This window comes from Papilio machaon, chromosome 2 (genome assembly GCF_912999745.1).
Source record: "Papilio machaon chromosome 2, ilPapMach1.1, whole genome shotgun sequence".
In the NCBI taxonomy this organism is placed as follows: Eukaryota; Metazoa; Arthropoda; class Insecta; order Lepidoptera; family Papilionidae; genus Papilio; species Papilio machaon.
The window spans coordinates 1558233-1585889 of record NC_059987.1 but is presented as its reverse complement, the minus strand read 5'-3'; the positions used below and the strand labels follow the sequence as shown (position 1 = coordinate 1585889).

At 36.1% G+C, this 27657-nt stretch overlaps 1 protein-coding gene across 1 annotated transcript in view; it reads left to right on the top strand.

Annotated features, from left to right (window-relative positions):
* LOC106719015 (kinesin-like protein KIF21A) overlaps window positions 1–27657 on the top strand; it is a 46495-nt gene that overhangs the window by 9282 nt on the left and 9556 nt on the right. The window contains exons 3-16 of the mRNA XM_045681817.1: window positions 8000–8228; window positions 22165–22410; window positions 22611–22932; window positions 23898–24056; window positions 24260–24462; window positions 24601–24837; window positions 25088–25240; window positions 25358–25604; window positions 25789–25983; window positions 26095–26294; window positions 26534–26605; window positions 26860–26940; window positions 27025–27112; window positions 27186–27424. Of these exons, the coding sequence (XP_045537773.1) occupies window positions 8000–8228; window positions 22165–22410; window positions 22611–22932; window positions 23898–24056; window positions 24260–24462; window positions 24601–24837; window positions 25088–25240; window positions 25358–25604; window positions 25789–25983; window positions 26095–26294; window positions 26534–26605; window positions 26860–26940; window positions 27025–27112; window positions 27186–27424 (2671 nt within the window). The remainder of the gene's footprint in view (window positions 1–7999; window positions 8229–22164; window positions 22411–22610; window positions 22933–23897; window positions 24057–24259; window positions 24463–24600; window positions 24838–25087; window positions 25241–25357; window positions 25605–25788; window positions 25984–26094; window positions 26295–26533; window positions 26606–26859; window positions 26941–27024; window positions 27113–27185; window positions 27425–27657) is intronic.

The window sequence follows — 27657 nt, the reverse complement described above, 5'->3', positions numbered from 1 at the left end:
TTTTTGTTTTGTTTTCTTACGTATATATTATAGTACCAACATTGATTAAAAAGGCCTAACATGAAATGACCTTGAGAATTGAAGTAGACTATATAAGAAGACTAGCTTTTACCCGCGACTCCGTCCGCGCGGAATAAAAAATAGAAAACGGGGTAAAAATTATCCTATGTCCGTTTCCTGGTTCTAAGCTACCTGCCCACCAATTTTCAGTCAAATCGATTCAGCTGTTCTTGAGTTATAAATAGTGTAACTAACACGACTTTCTTTTATATATATATATATACTAGCTTTTACCCGCGACTCCGTCCGCGCGGAATAAAAAATAGAAAACGGGGTAAAAATTATCCTATGTCCTTTTCCTGGTCCTAAGCTACCTGCCCACCAATTTTCAGTCAAATCGATTCAGCCGTTCTTGAGTTATAAATCGTGTAACTAACACAACTTTCTTTTATATATATAGATAGATATAGATAGATAGATAGATATGTACGAATTCTAAGAAAAATCGAACACTAAAAATACCAAGAAGATTGATTGGCAATATCCTTGTTACTGATACTGTTAACTGCCAAATAATTCAAAACAGTTTGGGGTGATTTTATTGATATTAAAACATTCCATTGATACCTAAAGAATTAAATGATGTAAACTACACTTATGTCCACCTATATGTCTATTGTATGTATTCCAAACATTTAAATCCCATTCATAACTTGTGGCAAACGATTGTTTATAGGTTAACAATCCCACGCTGTTACGTCAAAAAGTAGTGGGCGATTCTAACAAAACTAAGCCACCCACGTACGTTCTACATAGCCTTAGGCAAGTACTTCAAAATGTTTATATTAAGCGTAGATAGATAAGAAAAGGTGATGCTTGCGACCTCTACTGGACGATATTGGTAAATGGTAAATTTTTGCAGCGATCCTTTGGTGAGGCTGTTTCCTTTCCACTGACAATAATGGTTACAGGAGAACATATTCTTAATATCGTGTAGATAGACAAATTTAGCTTTTGTAGGTGATGAAATCTATCTATATATATATAAGAAAGTCGTGTTAGTTACACTTTATTCCGCGCGGACGGAGTCGCGGGTAAAAGCTAGTTATTTATGAAACAAACTTTGATTGTGCAATGTTCAGTAATTTGTTAGGCGGTAAATTGTACGATATTGTTTCATTGCAGTTAATTCGGTGGATTCCTTTTGTAACAGAGCGATTGCGGTGGAATTGTTGCGCACTGCGCAGTGCCTTACTATACTTACACAACACCCTGTGAACGTCTTTAGTCATAACATAGGTTATCTATAGCCTATATATTGGGTTTGTGAATACATTCGTCTAGAAAACTTCTTTCCTTTATCTTTTAGATAATTCTCAATTAAGTCTTAGGTTCTTTTCATAATAAACCACTTTTGTCAATGAGTTTATTTAACGTTTACGTTTTTTACTAAAATTACGATGAAGGCAGAGTTGTATTTAAAAACGTAATAAACGTAGTATTGTTGTATAAACACGTTTATAGGAACAAAGGCAAGTTGCCGGATTGTTGGGATAATAGTGCCCGTTGTTCGTAGCCCGTCTTCCTCATATCTGGTGTACATTGTGGCTTAAAATAATAAAGTTCAGCCAGTCGTGTAAGTAAAGCTTAGATCGGGAATTATATGGTATAAGGGAATTGTGTGGTATATATATAGTATATATATATATATATATATATATATATATATTAGGGTGGGTCAAAAAAATCAACTATTTTTTTTTTTACAATTAATACGGAAAAATGGGTTACTAGGCACCTTAAAAAAATTCTCACCAAATATGAACTCTTAATTTTAATAGGAAGATCCTCCGCGTCGCAGTTTTTCATTTTTTTCTCAGTCCAATAGAAAAAAATTCATTCCTCATCATTAATTGGTCGTACAGAAATTTTTTTTTAAGAATTTTGTAGGAAATTTAATGCTCTACAAAAAAGGTATCTTATGTTTTTTCCGTAAACCTCACCATTTCACTAATATTGAAGATTTAAGATTGATTATTTTAAGTCAAATTTCACTTTTGTTTATGAATTTTATAACTCGACAAGAAATGGCTATTATTGAATGCGCAATAGAAATTTTTGTAGCAAATTAACTGCTCTATAAAAATGGTATCATATGTTTTGGCGATTATTTTTTTTATTGATAAATGATTAACTAAGCGATAAATAATGTACAATTTATTTTTTTAAATGTAGATAAAAATACTTACACATAAAAAAAGCTTGAAAAACATTTTGAAGTTTCTCAGTTGATAAAAAAAAAATTTTTCGTGTAAATTTTCTCAAAACTGATAGATTAAATTGAAATTTTTCGATTATTTAATCAAAAACTCTTAAAATCGGTATACATGAAAGTTTGATGATGAATATCTTTTGAACGCTTAATTTAATCGCCAAAACATATGATACCATTTTTATAGAGCAGTTAATTTGCTACAAAAATTTCTATTGCGCATTCAATAATAGCCATTTCTTGTCGAGTTATAAAATTCATAAACAAAAGTGACATTTGACTTAAAATAATCAATCTTAAATCTTCAATATTAGTGAAATGGTGAGGTTTACGGAAAAAACATAAGATACCTTTTTTGTAGAGCATTAAATTTCCTACAAAATTCTTAAAAAAATTTTTCTGTACGACCAATTAATGATGAGGAATGAATTTTTTTCTATTGGACTGAGAAAAAAATGAAAAACTGCGACGCGGAGGATCTTCCTATTAAAATTAAGAGTTCATATTTGGTGAGAATTTTTTTAAGGTGCCTAGTAACCCATTTTTCCGTATTAATTGTAAAAAAAAAAATAGTTGATTTTTTTGACCCACCCTAATATATATATATATATATATATATATATATATTATTATTAAGAAAATTGGAGTGTATGTACGTAATATAGAAAAAAAATGTATTAATTCTTGGCGAACATGATTTATTATAGAGTCCGTGTCTGTTCCGGGTAATCTCCAAAACAGACGGACACTGATATTGACTGGAACGTAACTTATGTATGCGGGAATAACTTGGCTACTTTTTTCATTCCGCGCTGGAGTAGTCGCGGGCAACCGCTATTATTACATAACTTTGTAAAGTAACTAATTATAACTAAGGTCGTTAAATAGTTACAGTTAAAAAAAAAATGAAAAATAGATGTTGGCCGATTCTCAGACCTACTGAATATGCTCACAAAATTTCATGAGAATCGGTCAAGTCGTTTCGGAGGAGTACGGGAACGAAAACTGTCACACGATAATTTTATATATTAGATATATAATACTGAAAACACACGTCATCACGACAAAATCTCCCAAGTTCTTGAGAACTACATACAAGGAGGCTACAGCAAAGTTGCTCTCATTAGTCGTAACATAGCTTTGAGCTGTCTGTGTCTAGTGGCTAAGTCCCTTTAGACGTGTTCAATATAGTCTTAGGTTTTCCAGTAGTGGCTGAAATGTTTTATATTCTAGAAAAAAAAAATTTGCGTCTTATGTCGTAGTAACAAAAACGAAACACACTGTTGAAAAAATGATACAATAGAAATCTTTCAAATATCATTTTTTTATATAGAAGTCACGACTTTCTAAGATACAGTTTCTGGCTTACGGTTTTAATTATTTTTTTTATTCGTATTCCGGTTTTACGTGTAAGAAGTGATTGCAAATCAGCCGATGTGGGCACATCGCGTGCTGTTAGCGGGGAGCGCCGGCTAGCGTGCTCCATTGTTTCCTCACGCAATCAACATGTTTTAATTTATTTTAGGATATTCCCATTTTAAAATAACAAAAGAATAATAGGAATCATATTACCGTAAACTTGAATCACTATATTGTCCTGAATTTTAATTTAAAACATTTAAACATTACGGATGATTGAATTACTAAAATATCTTGAACAAAATTTCTTATTATGTAGCCATTATGGATTATGTTTTTTTTCTGCGTCCTAGAATATGTTTGTCTGGATACTGGCAACACTTATTGCTACCTAATACAATGTCTATGTGGCAGCGAGTCTGATTACACAAAACGCGAACGGCTTTTTGCGGCATCAGCGCCAATGGGGTCATGTTGTTTATGAACTAGCTTATGTACTTCTGTAAAGAGAACTGGGTAAATAGATGTACATATTCTGTACTGAAGGAACTTTACTTGTGAAAGTACCTATAACTTTGTAAGACACTTCTTTCGATCAACTTTTTTATTTTGTCCTGAATACTTCCAATGAACATAGTCACCGTTGTTGGAACTCCGTACATTGGCCCTAGCGAATATAAACAAAGGAGTATTACGACGTCGCATTATGGACTGGGCGCTTTGCTAAATCTCTAGGCGTAGTGCGTGTGCAATGCGCAAATATTGCAACACTACAAGATTTAAGTTCTTGTGTAAGTTATAGATTAAAGCTTAAGAACAATAGTGATAATCCAGCCACATCGAGTCGTCTTATGATTTTCAAGATTTATCTGCTTGTTTAAGCTGTCTTGTGTGATCGTTTGAAATTGAACGTTGCCATTGATTGTATCTCTAACATATTTACTAGGAAGCGTTTAAAGTTAGATAATATAACTTGACCTATATTAAGTATCCATCGCTAAGATAAATGTTTAGCGGAACCAGATGTGGTTTATTTTGGTGAGCAATGACGCACTATGTGCTGCATGCGTCAGTGCAGGCACAATGACCGCGCCGCTGCAGACTGCATGTCGGCTGCAGCCACGCCTGTCAGCCATGCACGACTAAGGTTGATTATTCCTAATATGTTGTGGATGTGTGTGTGGATGGATTGTATATTTTTTAAATCTTGAATTCATATTCTGGAAGTTTATTATAAGGAAAGTAAACTTAAATATTGCTTATGTACTTTATATCTGACTATTAAAAACGTAGCCTATCTTTTTTATATTAGGTCCTTACATATGAAATTGGCGTTTTTCGTACTGGCCACTTTAATCACGAATTTCTCCTCTTTGGTAAGGAATTCCAAATTCAAATTTGTACAGCTATAGACTCATGTATTTGTGGTTCGATGACCGTCATTCATTTGTTTTTTTTCTTCTGTTTTTTTCTGTTTGCGTCACTCATTTTACAAAATGGAAAACTTAAAATATCGCATTATTTACGAGTACGAGTTCCGCCGTGGCACTAGTGCTGCGGAAACGACTCGAAGGGTGAATGATGTGTATGGCGGTCGTGTTGCAAAAGAAAACACAGTTCGTTTTTGGTTCCAACGTTTTCGTTCTGGAAATTTCGATCTGCAGAACAAGCCCCGTGGACGGCCTGAGACTCAAGTTGATAATGAAGAGTTGAAGGCTATTGTGGAAGCGGATCCATCGCAAACTACGTCCGAGTTAGCTGCAGGCTGCGATGTTAGTGATAAAACTGTTTTAATTCACTTGAAGCAAATTGGGAAGATTAAAAAGCTTGAAAGGTGGGTACCTCACGAATTGACTGAAGCAAACCGGCAAACGCGCGTCGACTGTTGCGTTACATTACTAAACCGGCACAATAACGAAGGTATTTTAAACCGAATCATTACCTGTGATGAAAAATGGGTTCTTTACGATACTCGGAAGCGCTCAGCGCAATGGTTGGATCCTGGCCAGCCAGCCAAATCCTGCCCCAAGCGAAAATTAACCCCAAAAAAGTTACTTGTAAGCGTTTGGTGGACTAGTGCCGGTATTGTTCATTACAGTTTTCTCAAATCTGGCCAGACTATTACGGCTGATGTCTATTGTCAGCAATTGCAAACCATGATGGAAAAGCTAGCGGCTAAACAACCTAGGCTGGTCAATCGCTCCACGCCACTGCTGCTTCACGACAACGCTAGACCACACACTGCGCAACAGACGGCTACTAAATTAGAAGAGCTTCAATTAGAAAGTCTAAGACATCCTCCGTACTCCCCGGACCTTGCTCCAACAGACTATCATTTTTTTCGAAATTTGGATAACTTCTTGCAAGGGAAAAAATTCAACTCCGATGGGGCAGTCCAAATCGCCTTCAAAGATTTTATTGATTCCCGTCCGACTGTTTTTTTTAGTAAAGGGATCAATGAACTACCTATGAGATGGCAAAAGTGCATAGAAAATAATGGTTCATACTTTGATTAATTAAATATATTATATTAAAAAATATTCGACTTTTTGTTCCTCCCATACAAAACGCCAATTTCATATGTAAGGACCTAATATTATCCCGGTGGAGAGGCGCAGACTGCGTGGCGGCTGTAATGACTATATCCGGCCTGTCTCCCTTCTTGCGCTCTCACTCGATTCTTGTCATAGATATTACGAGCTGCATTAGTTCTAGAGCACAATATAATATGCCGGTTAGTTAACTCCACGACTATGAAGAGTTAATGAAGAGCGACGTGTGCAAGAACTCTACTGAAGGATGTTTATTGAATCTTTTATAGTATTGTAATACAAAATATGTTAAATACTAGTTATCTTATAATTTTGTTTTTGCAGTAAAATTTCATAAGACGCGAATTAATAAATTAGAAAATAATCGCATGATTTTATCCATTGGTTTGTTTTACAATATCATCGCTCCTTTTTTAATTTAATAGTTTTTTTAATTTCCCGCCATTATTCCATTTTTAATTTGTTAATAGTTTTATTAATGTGATATTGTGTAGAAAAGGAGAAATTCTGCCTTTTTGTTTCCTCATAAAAAGCTTAATATAACGTACGTCGCAGCATTACTTGCAGTTTGCTATCTAACCACATTTTCTTGTATGTTTTTGTGTTTACCGTTAGTGTCGTTAGAAAATAAAGACTGGCCGTTATTGTCATTAAAAACGTTATAAATAGAGTAAACTTGAAGCATTAGGTGTACATACAGTTTAATTTTAATATGTGTAATTACATAATTCTAGTAATGTTTCTTAGGTGATTTCGAAGTTTCTAAAAATAAAAGATGCACCACAATGAACTCGTTAAACGTTAGTCGTGGTTTCTAAAACTAACTAAAAGAACATAAACCTTTTGTCCTAACAGAGCTCACTCGTATAGTTTATTTAAAGCAAGTCACAGGAATAGGAAAGTGTTACGGTGACGCACGAGTCGTTGGACGCGTTTACACTATTAATACGTAGGAAGTAAAAGTTGATAATTGACTGCACAGAACTAACCGCATAATTTAATTGAGACTGCAGTCAAAATGTTTGTATTAATTATTTAGGACAGTCTGTGGTAATTGTAATTTCTTTATATACAGCTGTCGCCCGCGACTCCGTCCGCGTGGCGTTATAAAAAACTTAATTACAATAAAAAATAGCTGTTCTGGGTGCACCTTAAAACAAACATTCGGATTTATAATATTAGTAAAACTGAAAGGATGACAGACCTTAAAATTTAAATTAGTGACACCGAATTAAATATAATAAAAGACAGCTTGGTGCTACCGACAATATGTTATTTTTAGGTCAGTTGAAAGCAGGATATAATCTGGCCAGTTCCTCAATCTTCTCTCCATCTATCCCAATTGAGTGAAGTGTCGAGTTTAAATTAAGCATTTATATGTTTCAACAAACGTACAGATTATTATCGTGATATTTTAGCTGAAAATAAATGATATTATGAATGCAAGTATTTGTTAAACAAAACGAGTCTCTACGAATTCAGATGAGCGTATGTTAAACGATATATTGATGTAACCAACAAGAAGCATCGTCACACTTGACTGGCTCTTGTCTCTACTTGCATCCGTCGGTGTATGTTACATATTTGCAGATAACATAGAACTGCGGAAGACAAATGGATGGACATTTATGTAATTAAATGACATGGTTGCCGCTTTCATTTGAAGTTTTGCATTGACTCTAGTTAAATATTTGCATGAATAAATCAATATGTAATGTAATGTTTTACGAATAATAATGTCCGCTATCAATTTTCCTAAATTTTCTACGACTAAATAAACTAAAAGATGATAATAATCTTTGTTTAATTTCACCAGAATCCGTCCACAAACCCCCGGCGAGGTGGTGGAAGGATGCGGGGTGTGCGCACGCGCGGGTGGGGCAGCGGGCGATGGCGGCGTGGCGCTGGGCGCCGAGCGCGCCTTCACCTTCGACTACGCGTTCGAGCCCAGCGCGCCGCAGGAGACTGTCTACGAGACCTGTGTCAGGAAGCTGGTGGAAGCCGCACTTGATGGATACAATGCTACCGTGCTCGCTTATGGACAGGTTGGTTATGAATTTGTACTAATTTAATCAAAAGTCATTATGCAATGAGATTTGGAGCAGAGAAGGAAGCATTTTGGATATATTAAAAATGCGTAAACTGTTACCTACTTAAGGTAACAGATTAAAAATAAAGAATTAGTTAATAGTATTTGCACTAGAAATCTAAAAAAATATCCCCTATTTGAAGCGATTTAGTGTATTTTCATCAATTTGGAAAAAAAAATATTAGTACTGATCATGATTATGTCCTCCGTGGTTTAAGTCGTTAAAGATTCGAACAGTTAGTACTCCGGCACTGTAAGACGACACCATACGGGCACATTGACGCAGTGATCCGACAGGATGTGTTTGTGGTTACGATCATTCACTTGTCGGGTAAATTAGATAACTATGACTTTACTCAAGAATAACGTAATTTTGATGCGGGCATTCAATAACTAGAAGCTCTATCGCTATTGTTAACCAACGAAAACAAAGTTACACCATCATATATGTATACTTTTTTAAAAGTTAGATAAAGTTCGGTGTCAGGCATCAATCAGTTTGACGAGGAGCTCCTTGCCATTTAATTTCTTGCGAGAAATATCCGTTTTAGACAAATTATGAAGGATAAGATCTTAATTGTTAATTAATTCAGACCAAACGGTGTAATTTAGAGTACCGTTTGCCTTTGTCCGCATGTGTCCGCCGACCTTTGGCTCAATTCCGCTGAAATAATAAATGTTGTGCAGTTGTTACGTCATAACGTCGGTCATATCCAGAGGTCAATAGACCAAAATTACACGTGAGTAGGTTAAATAAGTCTATCCATTTAACCAATTCTGAACAAAACGTACAACTTATATTATTATAATCACTACATGAGACTGCTAGATTGAGGTAATTCGATTAAAAATTTGATTGAGAAGTTTATCACTATACTCCGAATGTACTAGATACCAATAAACAAAGGACTTATTTTAATTACCATATATGAATCAGTTACTTAACTTACGAATTATTCATCAAAGTTGTTTACCAGGTGTGGCGCCTGTAATTATTCTACATTTATAGTCTATAGCAGAGCGCCAATGGAAATAACACAGCATGGAAAACGTCGACTATCTCACGCATCCTATCGATTATATGCTAATACTTTGGAAGATCCTGGTTTCATTCAGCACGTGATGTAATTAACACGACATTAGCCCCATAAAAATCAAGGTCTATCTTGTTTACACTCGATAATTATGTCATCCTTAAAGAATTCAAGGAAATCAAAATTTTATTTTCAATCCTTTGACTCTACTTCTACAGTTTTGTCGTTTTGTCGTTTTACTTAATAACTTCAACTTATCGTAAGGCAACTGTTTACAATATGCAGCTGCACTATGACAAAAAGCGTGGTATCTCTTGCGACTAGGACGCACATGTTGTGGGTTCATTGACTTGGTTCCTGTACTGTAGCCATAATAAAATTATACTACCGTATTTCACTGTCACAACATACCCTATCTTACTGTACCTGGATCTAGGCACATACAAATTTTATGTGAATAGATAGACAAATGTAAATCCACAATGGAATTGATTACGTAGTTTCTAGTATGTTTTAGTTTACATCTTTAAGTTGTAATCCAGCGCTGGATTCGGTCGCCGGACTGAGATAACGTAAACTTGACATTATGTACAATAGTAGAAACACTATTTTCTAGATAATAAACATGAAATTAGTAATGTATATTTGCACTTAAAATTAGAATAAGAGAAATCTGTAGCTTCATTTCTTCCTATGTTGTCATTACTAAGCGCATGTTCACCTAAATCTAGGACAGCTTAGATAGATGTTCAAACAATGAGTCGCACTTCGTTTCCACTGCTGCAGCAACTTGGAATGACAAAACTTATACAAGATTTTCGGTATAATGGATACACGCATTAAGCAAACGCAGCATGAGCAAACCTCGGTGTCAGCTGTCAACGCGTCTCGCTTCACGCACTGTAAACAAACTTCAACATATTAACATTCTTCAGCAAAATTAATTCTTATGCACAGAGAATACAGTTTATTTTTACTTGCTTAATTTTTAAGTCAAATATGCATAGTGAGTTTGATAATTATGAAACTTAAAACTGGTACATAAACAGTTATTAGTTTTCATTGACTAACATGTTCTAGGCTGTTGATTTATTTATATAAAATTGTATCGTATTTCTTAGAGATCAATGTAGCATTGTTTTATTAATACCGCTGTCATGTAGAACTTATTAAATACAATTTAGAAAGGACGGATGTTGCATTGCGATATTTTTTAACTTGAACTTTATTCTAACAGGGTTTGGATAGTGGATAGTGGCTCTACGACAGTTAGTTTATTAAAACGATTTGTCGTGTGTAACCCACATGGATAATTAATTATGAATATCGTATTGAGTGAGAGTCCCTTCACGCGTCTGCAACAGACATTGCATACAAACTCAATCGTCTTTTCCATGCCAATAAGTCATAACTGTACTATTAGCATAATTATACCATTACTTTTGTACTAACAACGGTGCGATACCGAATTTAAATAATACTTTTATGGTGGGCCTCAATTAAATATATTTCAATGCACTCTGACACAAAAAAAAAAAACAGTCAATAAATGTTTATATCAATTTGACTATAGAATAACTTTGTGACGAAATGAACTGGTTTCTATAATTTTTAATACGCACTTGTTTTTATTATGATGGAAAGCAATGCAAATCAATTTTTGTTATTTTTAATTTTGATTATTGTATGAAACTTTCTAGAATTATCATTACTCTTTTAAAAATCTTCACCTTATACGTGTGAAATATAGCAAAAGTTTTCTTAAACATCATATTTGAGTCCCGCAAATGTAACACAAACAGTCTTAAGTTCCAATCTAATATCCTCAAATATGATTGCACATATGAAAAGGGACTAAGATGAGTAAAAGTTGTAATATATTAAATGACAGGATCAATATGCAAGATATGTTACTTAAGAAGTTGGTATGCTCTATATAACGTGATTGCGAGTTGTGAGGTTGCGCAGGGCCGGACACCAGACCTCACTTGCCGCGGGTGTTGGGTTACCTGTACTTGTTTACAAACGCACCGAAGGCCACATCCGTCATGTACTTCGTAGTTAATTAATTCATTGTAAACATGAATATTAATGTTTTTAGTTTAGTTTAATATTGTTTTAAAAGTTTTAGAACACCCTTTTTATAATGAAAGATGTTTTTCCTATAGTTTTCTACTTTGCATCATTTTATGTGTTTTTATAGTGCTAAGACTACGCCTAGGTTCTTTAAGAAACTTGAAATATCTCGGAATGAGGAAGTTGCTGTTCTTATCTTTATTTTGTCAGAACCCTTGAAATGCTTTTTAAGTTCGCATTAACATTTATAAATATTTTTTACAAGTTGTTGCGGAAGTTTATTGGCTGATTCTTAATTGAAAATTCGAATAAAGAACTAATTAAAAAAAAAACCTGCGTATTATCTTTTACAATTATTAAGGACTATTTACAAAAAGGTAGGTCTCTTTCTAAACCAACAGAAAAAAAACAATACTGGCTGATTTAATTGTGATTAATCGTATACTTATCATAAAAATCGTATGCCAAGTTGTAAGATTACCATTTTATGTGTTCTGCAAACACCATTTGCGTCGTTAACCTTTATGTCGCTTTGTGGGTGGCTCACTTAACCCGAAATGTTCGTTATGCAAGTCGCAAGGATAACGTTCGTTTTAGTGCCCTTTAGTTTAATGTACTTTAGTATGCCAAGACTAAATTTAATGTGTTAAAGTCGTATGAACTATTTATTTTACTTTTGGAATAAATTTAACACGTTCGATGCCAGTAAAATTTGCTTGCACAAAAGTGAACTCGCCAGGCGAATCGATGGTACAGGGCGTGTTAAAGCATCGTATTTCGTATTCTTTTACTTGTAAGATCTCGCAACGAGGAAAAATTTCTTAAAACATAGCGAGTAAAAATACATGTACAGAAATTATTATTAGTTGCTTCTTTGATATGGCAAAGAGATATGGCTCTCGTGTACGCATGAGTATGCGTTATACGAAAGGGTGAATAAAAGATGGGTTGCGTAAAGGAAAAGGGCGGCTTAAATGCTAGACTACTTCTTAACGATTCGTAAAATGTTTAAATACCTTTAAGAGCGTTGTAATCCATGAAATGTTTCATTCTCTGTATGCAGATGTCAAAGTCGAAGAATAAGAAAACTGAAAACCCAATTATTATTTTTTTAGATTGGTACATTGAACGAGTATAATGTTTTCACATCACATTAGTTATTAACTTCATGTTGGTACGCTAATCAGATAATTCGTGCGGTAGCCTCGGGAACAATTGGTCGTTATTTCGACCTAGTTATTACAAATAACCTAGACATTTAATCTACCTAATATAGACAATGCAGATTTGGATTCTATTGTAGATTTCTATTTCTTAGATTTGGGACCTAGGAATAAATCTGGGCTATTGCTTTCTTCGCTCTACCATCACGATGATTACTAAAATCTAAAAAGTTTTATAAACCCCAAAAAAAGAGCTATATGTCCTTACATTTTTGTAATAGGCCACGGTAATGACTCGCCGTGTTAAATACGTATTCATTTAAACGGTAATTAAACGCGTGTTAAGGTTGAATTGTGCTCCCACACACGATGCCACTGTACTTATACCATTATAATTTTAAAACCGGTTTTTGTTTTTACAAAGTCTTGAAAGACATATTATTATTTATTACGCTTATTCCTTTATGAAGTTCCATCACAGATGTTAAAAATATAATAGTTCGTTCATCGTGAGTATATGTTATAAGGTTTTTAGTTATTTCCTTTTGAGATAATTTTTGCTTACTACCGCGAAGTAGATATGCATCGATATTAAAACCGGCATTTGTTGTACGGTCAACCTGTAGACTATGTTCAATCTACGAAGAACGTACTCAGGTATAATTTCTAGAAAAATTATATATTGGTACTTCGTAGAAAAAAACGAGCGGCAGAGTATTCTAGAAATTCGACTCTACTCTGCGGTAATTAACCTATTATGCTGGTTGACTAGAAAGGTATATTAGTGTGTCCTGAAAGAAATAACCTATGCAAACTACTCTTCAACCACACCCGTTACTTTTTTGTATTAATCCTTCAGTTTTAACTGAAAAGTCTAACTGTCTGACTCTTTGTGTGGGCAACAATTCAGCCTAAGTAAGAACTAAGTTTACTAAAGTTTGGTTTGCTAACTGTGTTGATGTTTAACTATCTTGAAAATTAAACAGTTATATTAAACAATTTCATGATAATTACTAATAATATGTACATGCACATCTGCGAGGCGGATATTGTATTGGATTCCTTTGCTGCCCACACCATAGTACGTAGTTGAATGTGCTGTATAAAAAAATAACCATAGAATTCCACTGCTGTGACACTTGTATTAATACATATTGTCATCCTTTTTATTCTCTTGAACAAAACAGAGACAACAATATGTATTACAAGTGCCACGGCGTGGAATTCCACGGTTATATAGTGTCGAAACTCAAACGCCGACAGCTCGGACGTGCGGGGGTTGTTTTGTCGCCCACGTGCCGACCCACCGTTACTTCTTAATTATAACATGTTAATCACTTTACCTCTCAAGTACCAAACATTTGCGTTTTCGGCAAACATGTAATGTAAGCAATTTATGACTCTCGTGAACATTCATAAAAAGACGAACCCGTTTAGATTACCTGGAAGGCAAATTACTACATAGCTTGAACCTAAAAATTAATTTTAGTCTTAAAAGATTATAAAATTTTATTTCATTGTTGATTTGTTAATTTAAATAAATCATTACATCAATATTCTTGTAATTCTTGCCATCAATGAAATAACGATGTACTCGCTTGGTAGGTTATTTTAAACGATCTCATTGCATTATACACATTTATGCATCTCACTACTTAATTATGAAGTACATAGAGGCAATTGCATATTATAAAACAAAAGAATTACGTACATTTCCTGTCGAATTCTAAGCAAATAAGTGAATCCAGGTCAAAACAATCATGTCAAACTTGTGTGTATCGAATGATTGCAGCAATTGTCTTGGACAGGTGTGCTTATGGAGGCCTGGTAGTTGTTCGACCTTAAATATTTTATTAAAGGATTTGAGTAGGCGAACTCGATTATTAATTTAGTATACACAAGTTTATAGTTAATGGGAGTTCAGAAAATATTTGATACTTGAATTACATTTACATTTTTGATATTTAAACAGAGATTTTTTTTTTCAAAATTACATTAACAAAGAATTATTGTTATTTAAACATTTTAACAGTGGTAGACGCCAGCAACAACAACATCCGTTGCACGAATTGGCCGGCTCGCCCCGTGAAATACCACGACCACACAGAAGACAGGCGTGAAGTGGAAGTAATTCCGCGTTTCGTCTGATGAGTGTGGTGCCGGAAGCCTAATTTTAGTCCACGTTCACTTCCCACCCTTTTCTTATAAGGAAAGGATAGGAAGGGGAGGTGGATTTGATGAAGTAGGAGATGCAGGTTAAATTTAAAAGAAGGTTAAATATTCTCTTTTTGTGCGTCTCTTCCTTCGTCGACTAGGGGTAGGCAACGCATCGTCAATTGCGAATGTCTATGGGCAGCGATCGCTTCGCCATTTCGGCGAATTCATGTGGCCGCTTGCTCGTCTGCCACCTTGTAATATAATATTTAAAAAAAATGTTCTAAACTATGATATTGTAGTAGTGAGTCGATTAAGAAAACCATACAAATGACATAAAGTAGTCTTCAAAGCATTAGCTAATTGTATTCATACTCACGACTTTGTATTATTTTTAGAACCGATTAAAGAGTCTGTTAAATGAGAATAACATTACCTTTTTGATACATTGATCGTTTTCTATCGACGTCATAAATCCTTAATTCTATGTTAACCGGTAATGTAATCACATTTTGCTACATCTTTAATGGGTCTCTAGTAATTAAAGACGATTTGCATGTAAACATAAACTGTAGTCGATTCCGTGGTACGTAGGTCTGTCGCCTGCGTCTGCTATGACGCGATTCAACGACTTGTCCTATTGTTTACAGATCATAAACAATAGCTCAATACTTCTGTTGTAAGCTTATCTTAAATCTTCAGATAGTTATGAAGGATGTCCGCCAGGTGTCGTTCCAGTTAGTGCACCTAAGTCAATGCTAATCTAAGTAGTTATGTTTCATCGATGTTCGTCATACACTAATACCGGTCAAGAATTCAATCACAAGATTCCTACACATAAGATAAGACTATTACGATTAAGATAGATTAGATTACATAGTAACCAAAAAAAATCTTCATTCAAGACATATCTAATAAATTTAGAAAAGTCTAAAATAGTCATGTTATCACAGATTTCAGTAATTACATAAAAATTGTAAATACGGGATAGTATCGGACAAAAACTTTTTTCAAAAGCCCTGTTTACAATTTTAATATAGCATAAGTAGAGCATAAGAGAGCATGTACATACATTAGCGTAATGTGGATTAAAACGGTGTAACTTCAAAGGAACTGTAAAAGAAAACAAAGATAAGCTTCGTGTGCTTACATTTCATTATTTTAACTTATGTTACAAGAAATAAAAATCAACTACAAGTCACTTTTTCTCCTTTCTTACTTTAAACTCTACAATTACACAAAAAAAGTTATATTTTTAAAAATTCGTTTAAGTTGCTCAATTTTTCGGAGGCCTGTAAATAAAGAAATCCAAATCCAACGGCCTCATCGATCACTGAGGTCATTGTGTGGCCTCGAATATTACGTATGTTATTAGATAAACGCCTTCAGTTTACTTCATTAGAATTTTAGCACTGGCATTTCGAGGAGCAACGGTTCTTGTTGTAGGAGAAATCATTTAAGGTAACTTGAAATGTTTAATTGGTTAAACCCAAAACTTACAGATGAATCGGGAAACTAATCTTTATTTGCAGTCAGTTAAAATTGAAAATTCTTAATAAAAAGTGGTGTCGATCTTGAATTGGATTTGATCCAACTTAAATATTCTCATCGTTTTTTTTTATTCACGGCAATAATCTAAGTAATGCAATTTACATGAGTTCAAGTACAAAAGTTATTGCATAATATTCCAAAAACAAAAACATCAACACCCAAATATATGTCAGAATTTGCGTCCAATCTATAGGTTGCTTTTTAGCCGACTTCAAAAAGAAGGAGGTTATCAATTCGACTGTATTTTTTTATTATTTTTTTATGTGTGTTACTGCGAATCTCCGCCCCTGGTGCTCCGATTTTGATAAAAAATATTTTAATCGAAAGGAAGTGGTTGCAGATGGGTCCCAGTTTTTTTTTTTTTTAAATAACTAGAAGACTAGTAGATTTTGAATTTAGCTTCAAAATTTGTTGCAAAAATTAGGGACATTTTTCCTTTCAGCGCTTATTTAGAAGTATACTTATTAGGCAAATATGTGGTAGTTCGTTGTTGTCTTCTATTTACGTAACTAGGAATTCAAATTCTGGTCTACATACAGGGTGTTACCATAACCGCCAATACCGTATAAGGTCGGTGTACTGTGATGCATGTTGCTGTGCAGGAGTTTCCTACATATTAACACTGTGCTATTGTGACTCATAACTCATTGTGTGGCCCCACTTGGTCGTACAGTAGGCACAGTCGCCATGTCTGTACCAACTTTGAGTTTGCTTTCACTCGAATTTGGTGATGTTCGTCTGATTTCGATTCACGATTGTACTTCATTATTAATATTTTTATTCTTTGATGGCGACTTATTTAATAGGCTTTTAAAACCAGTTTTAAGAGTACATAAAAGAGTTTTTAATATTTGAAGTTCGAGAGCCTCATTTTAAATCTGGATACTTCGCGTTAAGATTTAGTATAGACGAATTGTAATGGTAAAATAAATTTTGGGGTTAAAAGACTAAAAATTTGTGGAATATTTAACTTACATGCAGACGTTAATCGTGAACCTCCAGTAGGCAAGGGTGGCCGTACCCCATCAAAATACACTACGAGGGTGCAAATATTGAACGAACTCACCCTCTATTAATTCTTTTAATTTCATTGATTTTCCATCCACAAGGGACTTTACTGTTAATAAATAATGAAACCAATAATACGTAATCAATGAATACACGAATCAATTTAAACCTAGACGTTCTTTTTAAAGTAAATCTTAAAGGCGTAACTTCATAGATACTTTTATTAACTGTAATTTCATTTTTACTATAATATTGTATCGTTTTGCCGGAACTAATGAATTGACGATTTGAAGCTCGCTTTGATTCGCTACGATATAGACATTCCGAATTCGTTTATATACTTTTTGCTGTAAACCTTTTTATCCTACTTAAATGTACGAAATATATTTTAAATTAGGAACACATTTAAAACTATGATTTTAATAAAACTGTAATGAAATTATCACATTCCTATTACCGTGAACGTAAAACACGTATTTGTTGAGACATAAACTTGGTATGTTAAAATGGTAAAAAGGACGCAAGGTCGCGGTCGTAATCGTTTAGGTAATATTTTTATACGCACAGCTTAAAATACCTTAATTACGTAATACTGGCGGATCCAATTGACAAGCGTTAAGAAAGATTTGATTTATAGTCAAAGATATCTGGCCCGGTAAGAGAAGCGCTGCTGTCGCGGTTGATACTTTCTGAAAATAAAAAAAAAAACTTGATATTATAGTTGGGTACGAAAAGAATCTTGTCCACCAGGTCATATAACTTTGTCGGTCTATAATTTTTGTATAAATATGGATGGAAAAAATCAATGATATATAAGGCAAGTAAAATCTGGGCCTCAATTTTTTTAGGATAGTTTTTTCGTAGTTAAAACTATCTCCGATGAAACTTATTGAAACCAACATCTAAAAAAATGTCGTTAATCGCTTATGCTTTCGACTATCGCCGAATATACGAGTAAGATCACACCTCAGTGACGTCACAGCGAACACGCGTTCATGCCGTAAGCGGAAACGCGAAGCTGCACTGAACTTGTCGCACACAGCTGGGGACGATCGATCATTGCCATTTCTGTCACAATTCTGTACTTTGATGATATTTGTTACTACACTTATAAATACGACTTACGTTACTTGGTTTACAGAAGGGTAAACAGATGTTACGAATTTTTTATGCAAGTTAAGAATTATTCATAAGTAGAATTGCAAACAAATGGTAATAAAATTACGTATTCCGCACTGGTTTATCATTGAAGCGATACCATTGAAGTCCAATGTCACATGCATTGTATGCGGCTTGCATCTTAACTCTGATATAATCACCAGTTTCGTAATCTAAATGACTCACATTAACACAAAGTCTTGGATAAATAACTGATAACAGTATGACTTTAAATATTTAAGGCGCCATCCTTGTTAGAACACGCTGTATTTTAACAATCACGTAAACACTAATTTAAACTCTAAAAGTAACATAAATAAGAGTTAAATTAATTTGAATGTATTAGTTACTTGGCGTTTGTTATTTGGACATATCGCCATGTATGGCTTTATCGATTCTAATCTCTGCAGTGATAAAATGTGGGCAGGCATGAATGATAACATTAGAGCCAAATATGAAATGATTAAAATTGGTTTTTCAATTTATTTAAATTATGCGCATTTTAGTCAAAAGTAAAAGTGGCGCCACTGATAGTCAAAAATACAAAACAGAAACCTCTAATAATGATGAATTTAATATTATTTTAAATGACGATTTATTGTACCATTTCGAATCGTCTTTTTCATCTGTAAAAAGTTTTTCTTAAAGTCTCTAAGTTCTCGAAGTAGGTAAACAGTATTTTAACGATGTAACATGGGCTAACATTATTAACGACTATCAGAAAAATATCTTATGGTAATACCATCCTTTTTATAAAATTGAGGAGGGGCAGGTAATAAGGTATATCTTCAGAATTCAGTAGAAAAAGATGACATCAGAGACTAGTCTCTAAATAAACATATGGACGAATTGAGAACCGCCTAATTTATGAAGTCTCTGTTAAAAACTACGTATAAATGAGTGGCAAAAAATGTGTATGTATGCATATTAACACTATGTTTAATTAGTTATCAGAAATGACCATCGAAGGATCGTATATCATTGCATTTCTTTATCTAGAGTAGTCAATACCTGGGCTATCACATGATAATTTACAAGGAAATATCGAGCTAATTGATTGAAATAATAATAATAATAATAGCTAAGCTAATGAATTGATTACATTCTATTGTCTAATGTTACCTAGAATTTGAGTGAGGACTAACATTCTTATTTATAACTAGCTGTCGCTCGCGACTCCGTCCGCGCGCAGTTAAAAAATGGGGGGGGGGTATGAAAAATAGATGTTGGCCGATTCTCAGACCTACTGAATATGCACACAAAATTTCATGAGAATCGGTCAAGCCGTTTCGGAGGAGTATGGCAACGAAAACTGTGACACGAGAATTTTATATATTAGATTTTGTTCCAAATTTAAATTGGTTGCTAATTGTGATGACAAAAGCTCACTTAGATTTTCAGTAACAAGAGTAACAAGATTAAATCTTCACTTTAATATTATTGTACTAGATGCTTCCGTATTGGCATAATGTTGGTTGCGCTTTAATACCCAAGTCAAAGGCTTAGAATTAGATTCCTAATCGTACAAGTCTTTAAGGAAGTCAATAGTGGCCACTTAGGCGTATCTGTAGGTCTGTTTGTCCGGCGTCGTGTTGCGCTACGTCCTCGCTTGAGTTTGCATTGCATATTAGCGAATCGTGCCTTACGTTATTACTAAACAAATATTATCTATGGATATATTCCATTCCATTCGATATTTGTTACAAAAATTTCATGAGATTTTATTTAATATACTTTGTAAATGGAATGTTTTATTATTTAAAACTATTCGTTCTATTTTTTACAAATTTTCATACCGGATACTTACTTCTCTTGATATCATTTGCGTAATTTTAACAGAAGATAAAATGGAAAGTTCAAAAAATATAATTAACATACTAGCTGACTGCATAATTAATAAGGCCAAATAAATTACATTACATTTAAATGTTTATAAAAACGTTAAAATATTACCTTAGAGCTAATTATCTCATTTAAATTAAGCTACCTTTAAAACAAAATAACCATGATTAGTAATAATGGAACCCGCGTAACATGGTACATAGTGATTAGCGTATTTAATGGTGTCATAATGACATTCTGAAATTATTAACTTAAAAGTGACTACTTAAGGCGCATGCAAAAAGTTGTCACAGCAGCAAAAACTTTTACTTCCCACAAAAACCTACAAGGTTAAGATAATTGCTTTAAGACATTTAACATTTAAAATAAGCATCGCAATTTAAAGAAGTTACAGCTATTATTATTATTACTATTGTATTTATAAACAGCAATAAAATAAACGGCAATAAATCGTTTTTTTTTTTATAAATTCAAAATACTGTACACATAATAAGAAAGGCGTTATATCAGAAAAAATAAATAATTAAAGAAGCTAACGTCAGTCGACATTCAGTTAACCTCCTATTCATATTCGAAAAGATCATTAAATTAACGCAATCCAGTGCAAGTTCTTTTCCTAAATCAAATCAAGTGTACCAAAATATACTTCGATATAAAACTTCACGACTTTATAATCGCAACGCAATGTTAATCTGAGATTGATTATAACAGCCCAGTCATTTTATATAAAAAGTTTGCATGAAACAATGCGGTGTAGACCGACGTTTGTAATTGAACGTCGCGATCGATAAGCCCACCAAAGCCCGTGACGTGGAGGGAAATCCGTATCGTTAGCCAACAACAAAACGACCGGCGGAAACTTGACAATTTGTGGGTGCATTTATGAATATTTTAACCGATACTTAAGCACATTTGACACGCATTCATCTACTGCAACTTCCATCTTGACAACAATTTATTACAAGACTAGTTTTACTATTTTTTTTATGATGAATAAACCAGGGCTTGCTTGGCTTTGATAATTTTGTCAACTTCTTAAATAATCTCAACACCAAATATGGCAAGGCCCTGTAGACTAGAAAATAGTCTAATGAATTCCGTAAGCACAGATAGTGTTACGAGAATTTCTGTAATCTAGTCTATTGCATGAATCACACCTTTCATGGTAGAGTGGGCATCTGATAAAATTCCTGCTATTGTATCCAGTGCTTAGTTTCGCATCACTATACCGTACTTTCACTTCACTCATTGTGGCCTTTGCTATCAGATTGAAAGTATGTACATCTTCTTATTATACTTTGTTTACATTTCTTTTGTTTTAACAATTGTAATTCCTAAGTCTCCACGTAGATTTCATTGCCGGCATGCCTCAGTTATGTGAATTTATCCCAAGTACTAAATTATCATTTTAAACGAAAAATTACAAGTTTATATTTAGATTTCATCTATTCTGTTTTAACAAAACTATAGTCAGTTTTGTATTCGTCTGGCCAAGTTCATAGAAAATGCAAAGAGCATAATTTGTATGTAGGGCCCGTACCTTTCCGTACTCGGCATGTTGGGCACGCGCGCCGTCACAGACGCGCGGACGCCTCGCATAGAACTTTTTGCTCCCAGCTTTACCACGTGCCTATTATTTATTGCTCCTGTTGACAATGCCTTTATTGAATTTTAATTTTCTATCTAGTTTAGGCTGAGAATACATTAGTAATGTCGTTAAAATGTTTAAAGTATGGTTTTGCTAGAAATAGCCACGCTTGGACCTTCCTAAATGGTAAAATATAAATCAAGTCTAAGAAAACATACAAAAAGTTGCTGATTTTGCAAGATCTTCATTTACAGGTGACGTTTAAGTAACTTTTTTTACATAATTTTATTTTAAATATATTTTTAATTTTCTCAACAGACAGGATCTGGAAAGACGTACACGATGGGCAGCGGTTGGGAGGGCGAGGGAGACGGGGATGAGGCGCGGCGCGGCATCATCCCGCGCGCCATCCGGGATCTGTTCGCGGGCGCCGAGCAGAGGGCGGAGGCCGCGCGTGCTCAGGGCCAGTTGCCGCCAGAGTTCTCAGTACAAGCCCAGTTCATAGAGTTGTACAATGAGGATATTGTTGATCTACTCGATCCTGCCAAAGACCCCTTCGCTAAGGTGAGAGAGAATACGGGTTTTACAGACTTACTCAGTGTCGTTCAATTATTTCCCATTTCTTCCATTTAAAGAATAGAGACTTAAAGTGTTTTTTGTGCTCTCTTAAACCTACAAATATGATATTTTCCATTAATTGCCAATAGGTATTCATTGAATATTTTTTAGCCCAGACACAACCTTTTGGTAACGTTTGTCGGCAGGGAGCACTCAGGATAACAGAAGACGGTTGTGGTGGTGTGAAGGTGGTAGGGGCGTCGATGCGTGCGGTGCGAGGCGTCCGGGATGCACTGGGAGCACTCCACGCAGGCGCGCTTGCCCGAACAACTGCGGCCACTAATATGAACTCCTCGTCATCAAGATCTCACGCTGTATTCACACTGTTACTAAGACAACGACGATTGGCCACGGATCAGGATACAGTGGACAAAGAGGCGGAAGCGGACGCGCCGGAGCAGTACGAGACACTCACCGCAAAGTTCCATTTTGTAGATCTGGCCGGTTCCGAAAGACTTAAGCGAACAGGTATTCTTCACGTTATTTTATGGCACAATAGACTGAAGTTTAGGGATCATTATTTTGCTCTTTTCTCACTTTATGTTTTCGATAATAACATTACGATTTAAAAAATCTATTTTCTAAATAGTTAACCTCTCAAAAACCTCTTAATTTTTATCGACGGTGTTTTTAATTATTTTTTTCTTAAATTCTACAGTAAATATCAAGAATCCAAGTAATATATTATTAGTCTGTACAGTTCTTTTGATTTGAAGTCACACGACTATTTCTTCATCACATATTTGACAAGTGATATATTGTTTCCTGGTCACCTTTTCTCAGAATCGTTTAAAAGAACATCATTCTTAATCCTATTTTGGTAGTCTCGAAGTAATAAATTTAAAACCATAATGGCGTAACAAAGACATTCTATTTCAGTTGTAACAAAAAATATTCAAAAATAACCAGTGACCTAAGGCGCCAGTTTCGAAAGAGTATTTTGTTATTTAAATGCAATCTGTGGGTTGAAAACAAAATGTAAAAATATGCATTTGGACAAAAACTATGTTCTAATTCCATGGTCACAATATTGATTTGTTTGTTCGTTTGATACCTAACATATTTAGTGTCGCCTTGTTCACATTCATACCTACCAAAAAATGAGGTGTCATCATCATCAGCTCACTATACGTCCCCGCCGAGGGGATCGGAAACCTACATTAAGTTAGGGGTGACTAGGTCATAGTCAACCACACTGGCCCAGTACGGGTTGGTTGACTTCACACATATCTTTGAATTTCTTCTCAGATATATGCAGGTTACATCACGATGTTTTCCTTCATCGCAAGAACGTCGGATAAATGTACATATGTAAATCAAAAAACGAAAAAAAAAATTGGTACATGGCGGGATTCGAACCCAGGAACTGCAGATTGCAAGTGAAGTGCTTACTAAGCTTTATTTCTGCTTACCCAATTTTACGTGTTTAACAGGTGCAACAGGCGAGCGGGCTCGGGAAGGTATTTCTATTAACTGCGGGTTACTAGCCCTCGGCAATGTCATATCGGCTCTGGGAGACAAGTCCAGGAAAGTCCTTCATGTGCCCTATAGGGACTCCAAGCTTACGAGGCTGTTGCAAGATTCTCTTGGCGGTAAGATGAATATATAGGTCATTATCTATTATTTTATGTATTTTGTTAACTACGTAATTTGCATTCATGAGCTTTATATACGATACTTATCTTTACTATAATGTTATAAAGAGGAAAGATTTGTTTGTTTGGATTGAATAGGCTTCAAAAATACTGCTTGATTTGAAAAATTCTTACACTATTGGGTATGTTTTTTTAACTAGGCAACAGCAACACAGTAATGATAGCATGCGTGTCTCCAAGCGACCGCGACTTTATGGAGACGTTAAACACGCTGAAGTACGCGAACCGCGCGCGCAACATCAAGAACCGGTGCGTGGTCAACCAGGACCTCACCTCGCGCACCATACACCAGCTGCGTCAGGAAGTCGCCAGGCTGCAAGTGGAACTCGCCGAGTATAAACAGGTGCTCAACTCAGTAGAAGCTCTATTTATCTTAAACTAGGAATTATTAGGACTTCTAAACTAACCAAGCGCGGACGGGTTGACTTCACATATATGTTTATTATTTTATCTTTTTTATTTATTATTTCTTATCATCCAGGGTAAACGTGTAGTGTCAGAGAACGGGGAGGAGGGCTGGAGCGACGTGGTGCAGGAGAACGCGATATTGACGAGCGAGGTGGAGTCGCTGCGGCGGCGAGTGAAGGCAATGCAGGGCACCATAGAGCAGCTCTCCGCCAGGAACAGCGAGCTGGTCGCCGAGAAGGCGCTGGGCACGTGGGCGCCGCGCGACTCCAGCCCTGACGCCACTGACTGCTCGCTCACCACACTTGTACAGGTACATCATTGTGTCAGCTTTTACCATACGGATAAGGATATAGTAAACTATTACTTTTAGAAATGGTAATAAATATCGAATAGTATCCCCCATTATTTATGTCTTTAGCACCCAAGAGACTTCTCCCCAAGTCTCTAAAAAATGCCTTGCCCCCCCCCCCTTTCGTTGATATTCCACGTAGTTTGGTTAGTTGGCTAGTTTTAAAAAACTTTATTTCTTAATAAGCAATTATTTTTGTTTTCGTGACCAGGGTTACGTGACAGAGATAGAGGACCTGCGCGCGCAACTGATGGAGGCGACCGCGTTGTATGAGGCGAGCCGCAAGCGAGAGGCGCGCACGAGACATGACTCGCAGCAAGACCCCGCCTCCATACTCGACGACGCCAAGAGGGAACTCTACAAGGTAACAGATTGTATACAAAATCATTCATTTTTACAAAAAAAAACATAATGTAGGTAGTTTGAAAAATTGTTGTAAGATGTATGACAATTTTAGAAACCAAAATTTGCTTATGTTTAGGAGAAAGAACTATTGGCTCGTAGTATGGGTGAGCTCGAGTTCCAGCGCAAGCTGGCGACGCAGGTGAGCGAGAGTGGGGAGGGGCGGGAGGTGACGGCCGAGGGGGAGGGGGAGGAGAACGGCCAGCCCATCGGCGAGCGAGAGCGCGCGGAGGGCGAGAGCGCCGGGGACTCCGAGCCCTCCGACCACGACGACGAGGACAGATCTGATGATGAGAGGGACGAGGAAATCGAAGCAGAAACCGCCGGTATGTTGCAGATCATTTACTTAGAACACTTTCTTTTATAAGAGCAACCGCACTCAGAGTAACGCCTTTTGTCACTTAGAGGAATTAATATGAAATTAACACTAAGGCGATAACTTAAAGACTCCGAGTGTGGCACTTAATGGCTGTATGTACAAAAATGTAATAATATATGACGTGTGTGCAGGTCAACGCATGCTGACGATGCAGCTGGCGGCGCTGAGCGAGGACATCGACACGAAGGCGCGGCTGATCGAGCAGCTGGAGGCTTCACAGCGGCGGCTGGCGGCGCTGCGGGCGCACTACGAGCACCGCCTCGACACGCTGCACCATCAGATCAAGGCCACCGGCGAGGAGCGCGACAAGGTGCTCGCCACGCTCGGTACGTACATGCCACCGCCAACCACACTCAATTCTGAAACAACTTTATCTTCGCGTATCGTGTTTGTGCCTTGTTGTCGTTAAATTTGTAAAAATGTTTTGTGTATTTTAGCTGCGCAAGCGTCGCCCCCTAGTGAAAAGTTAAAGCGCGTTAAAGAGGAGTACGAGCGACGAGTGTCGGGCATGGCGCGCGAGTTGCGGCGGCTGCAGGCGGCGCAGCGCGAGCATGCGCGGCTGCAGCGCGCTCAGGCCGCCACTGCGCACCAGATACACGCGCTGCGCAATGATCTGCTCAACCTCAAGCGGGACAAGGTACCGCCCCCAGCACACTGCGCCACACCAACCTCACACTGCCCCACACCCACCTCACACTGCGCCACGCCCACCTCACACTGCGCCACATCCACCTCACACTGCGCCACACCCACCTCACATACATAAAACAGACAACATATTTCAGAAGAGTCCATTTAGTTTTATATAAAAACACATCTCGCATGTGCTCTTACATGTTAATGTATTATTTTAATAGACATATTGCTTTATTTAAGGTGAAATTAGTGCAACGAATGCGAACAGAAGCAAAGCGACACGCGCAAGCGGAAGCAGCTAGAGCTAAAGAGGTAGGTCATCCTTTTAGCTTTATTTCCAGGTCTTTTTTCTTGTGAGTATCAAATGGAAGGGTTGTTTAACCCGTATTGTAGTGATTGTACAAAAATATGTGATCCACTATTTAGTAAAGGTAACCTGTATTCTTCATGTGCTCTGTGTAATTGTACATTGTGTAATTACGTAAAGTATGAATTGACTTTAAAAAAAATCAATAATTAAAAAAATTAACTGAGCTGTCTCTATTTTTTGTTCATCTAACTTTCAGGTGGCTCAGTTGCGAAAAGAATCTCGTAAGAACGCGAATCTAATACGGTCATTGGAAGCTGAAACTAGACTTAAGGAACAGGTATCATAATATGTTCTGTAGATATTTTATATGTTTATATATTAATATGCAAAGATACTTGGTATATTTTAACTATAATTTCAGGTTTTAAAACGTAAGCAGGAAGAAGTATCGTTGCTAAGGCGAGGTCATCGGGACAAACTTAGCAGTAAAGCGGCAGGAAGAGTTCATGGTAATGTTTTGTTCTTTTTTAAAGCGTATTTTTAGATACAGAAATATAATGTTAAAGTAAGGCTATAAAACAGATGGTACGCGGAGTCGTTCTCGTATCTCAAGTCGCGAGGCATGGGCTCGTATCGAGTGCTGGGTGTCGCGGGCGAGTGCTGCGCGCGCCACGTTGGCCGAGCTGGAGGCCACGCTGGAGGCGCAGCTGCGCCAGAGGGACCGCGCCGCTGCAGACCCAGCCGGGCCCGACTCTACCGCCCTGCTCGCCTATCTGCGGGAGGCAATCGCCGACACACAGCACCAGATCATGCAGATCGAGGTACTCCTTGTTATACTCTACAATTGTCACAGTCCTAAATATCTAATAGTTTTTTTTATTGAAAAATATCATGTATGGTTTATAAGTTAAAAAAAAATGTGAGCTGTCATGGGACGCCTGGCAGATGTGAAACATCATGTGTGTACAAGTAATATGCATAAAATATTAAATAATATAATTAAATAAAATAAATAATAATAATGAAAATGATAATAATAATAATATATACCTCA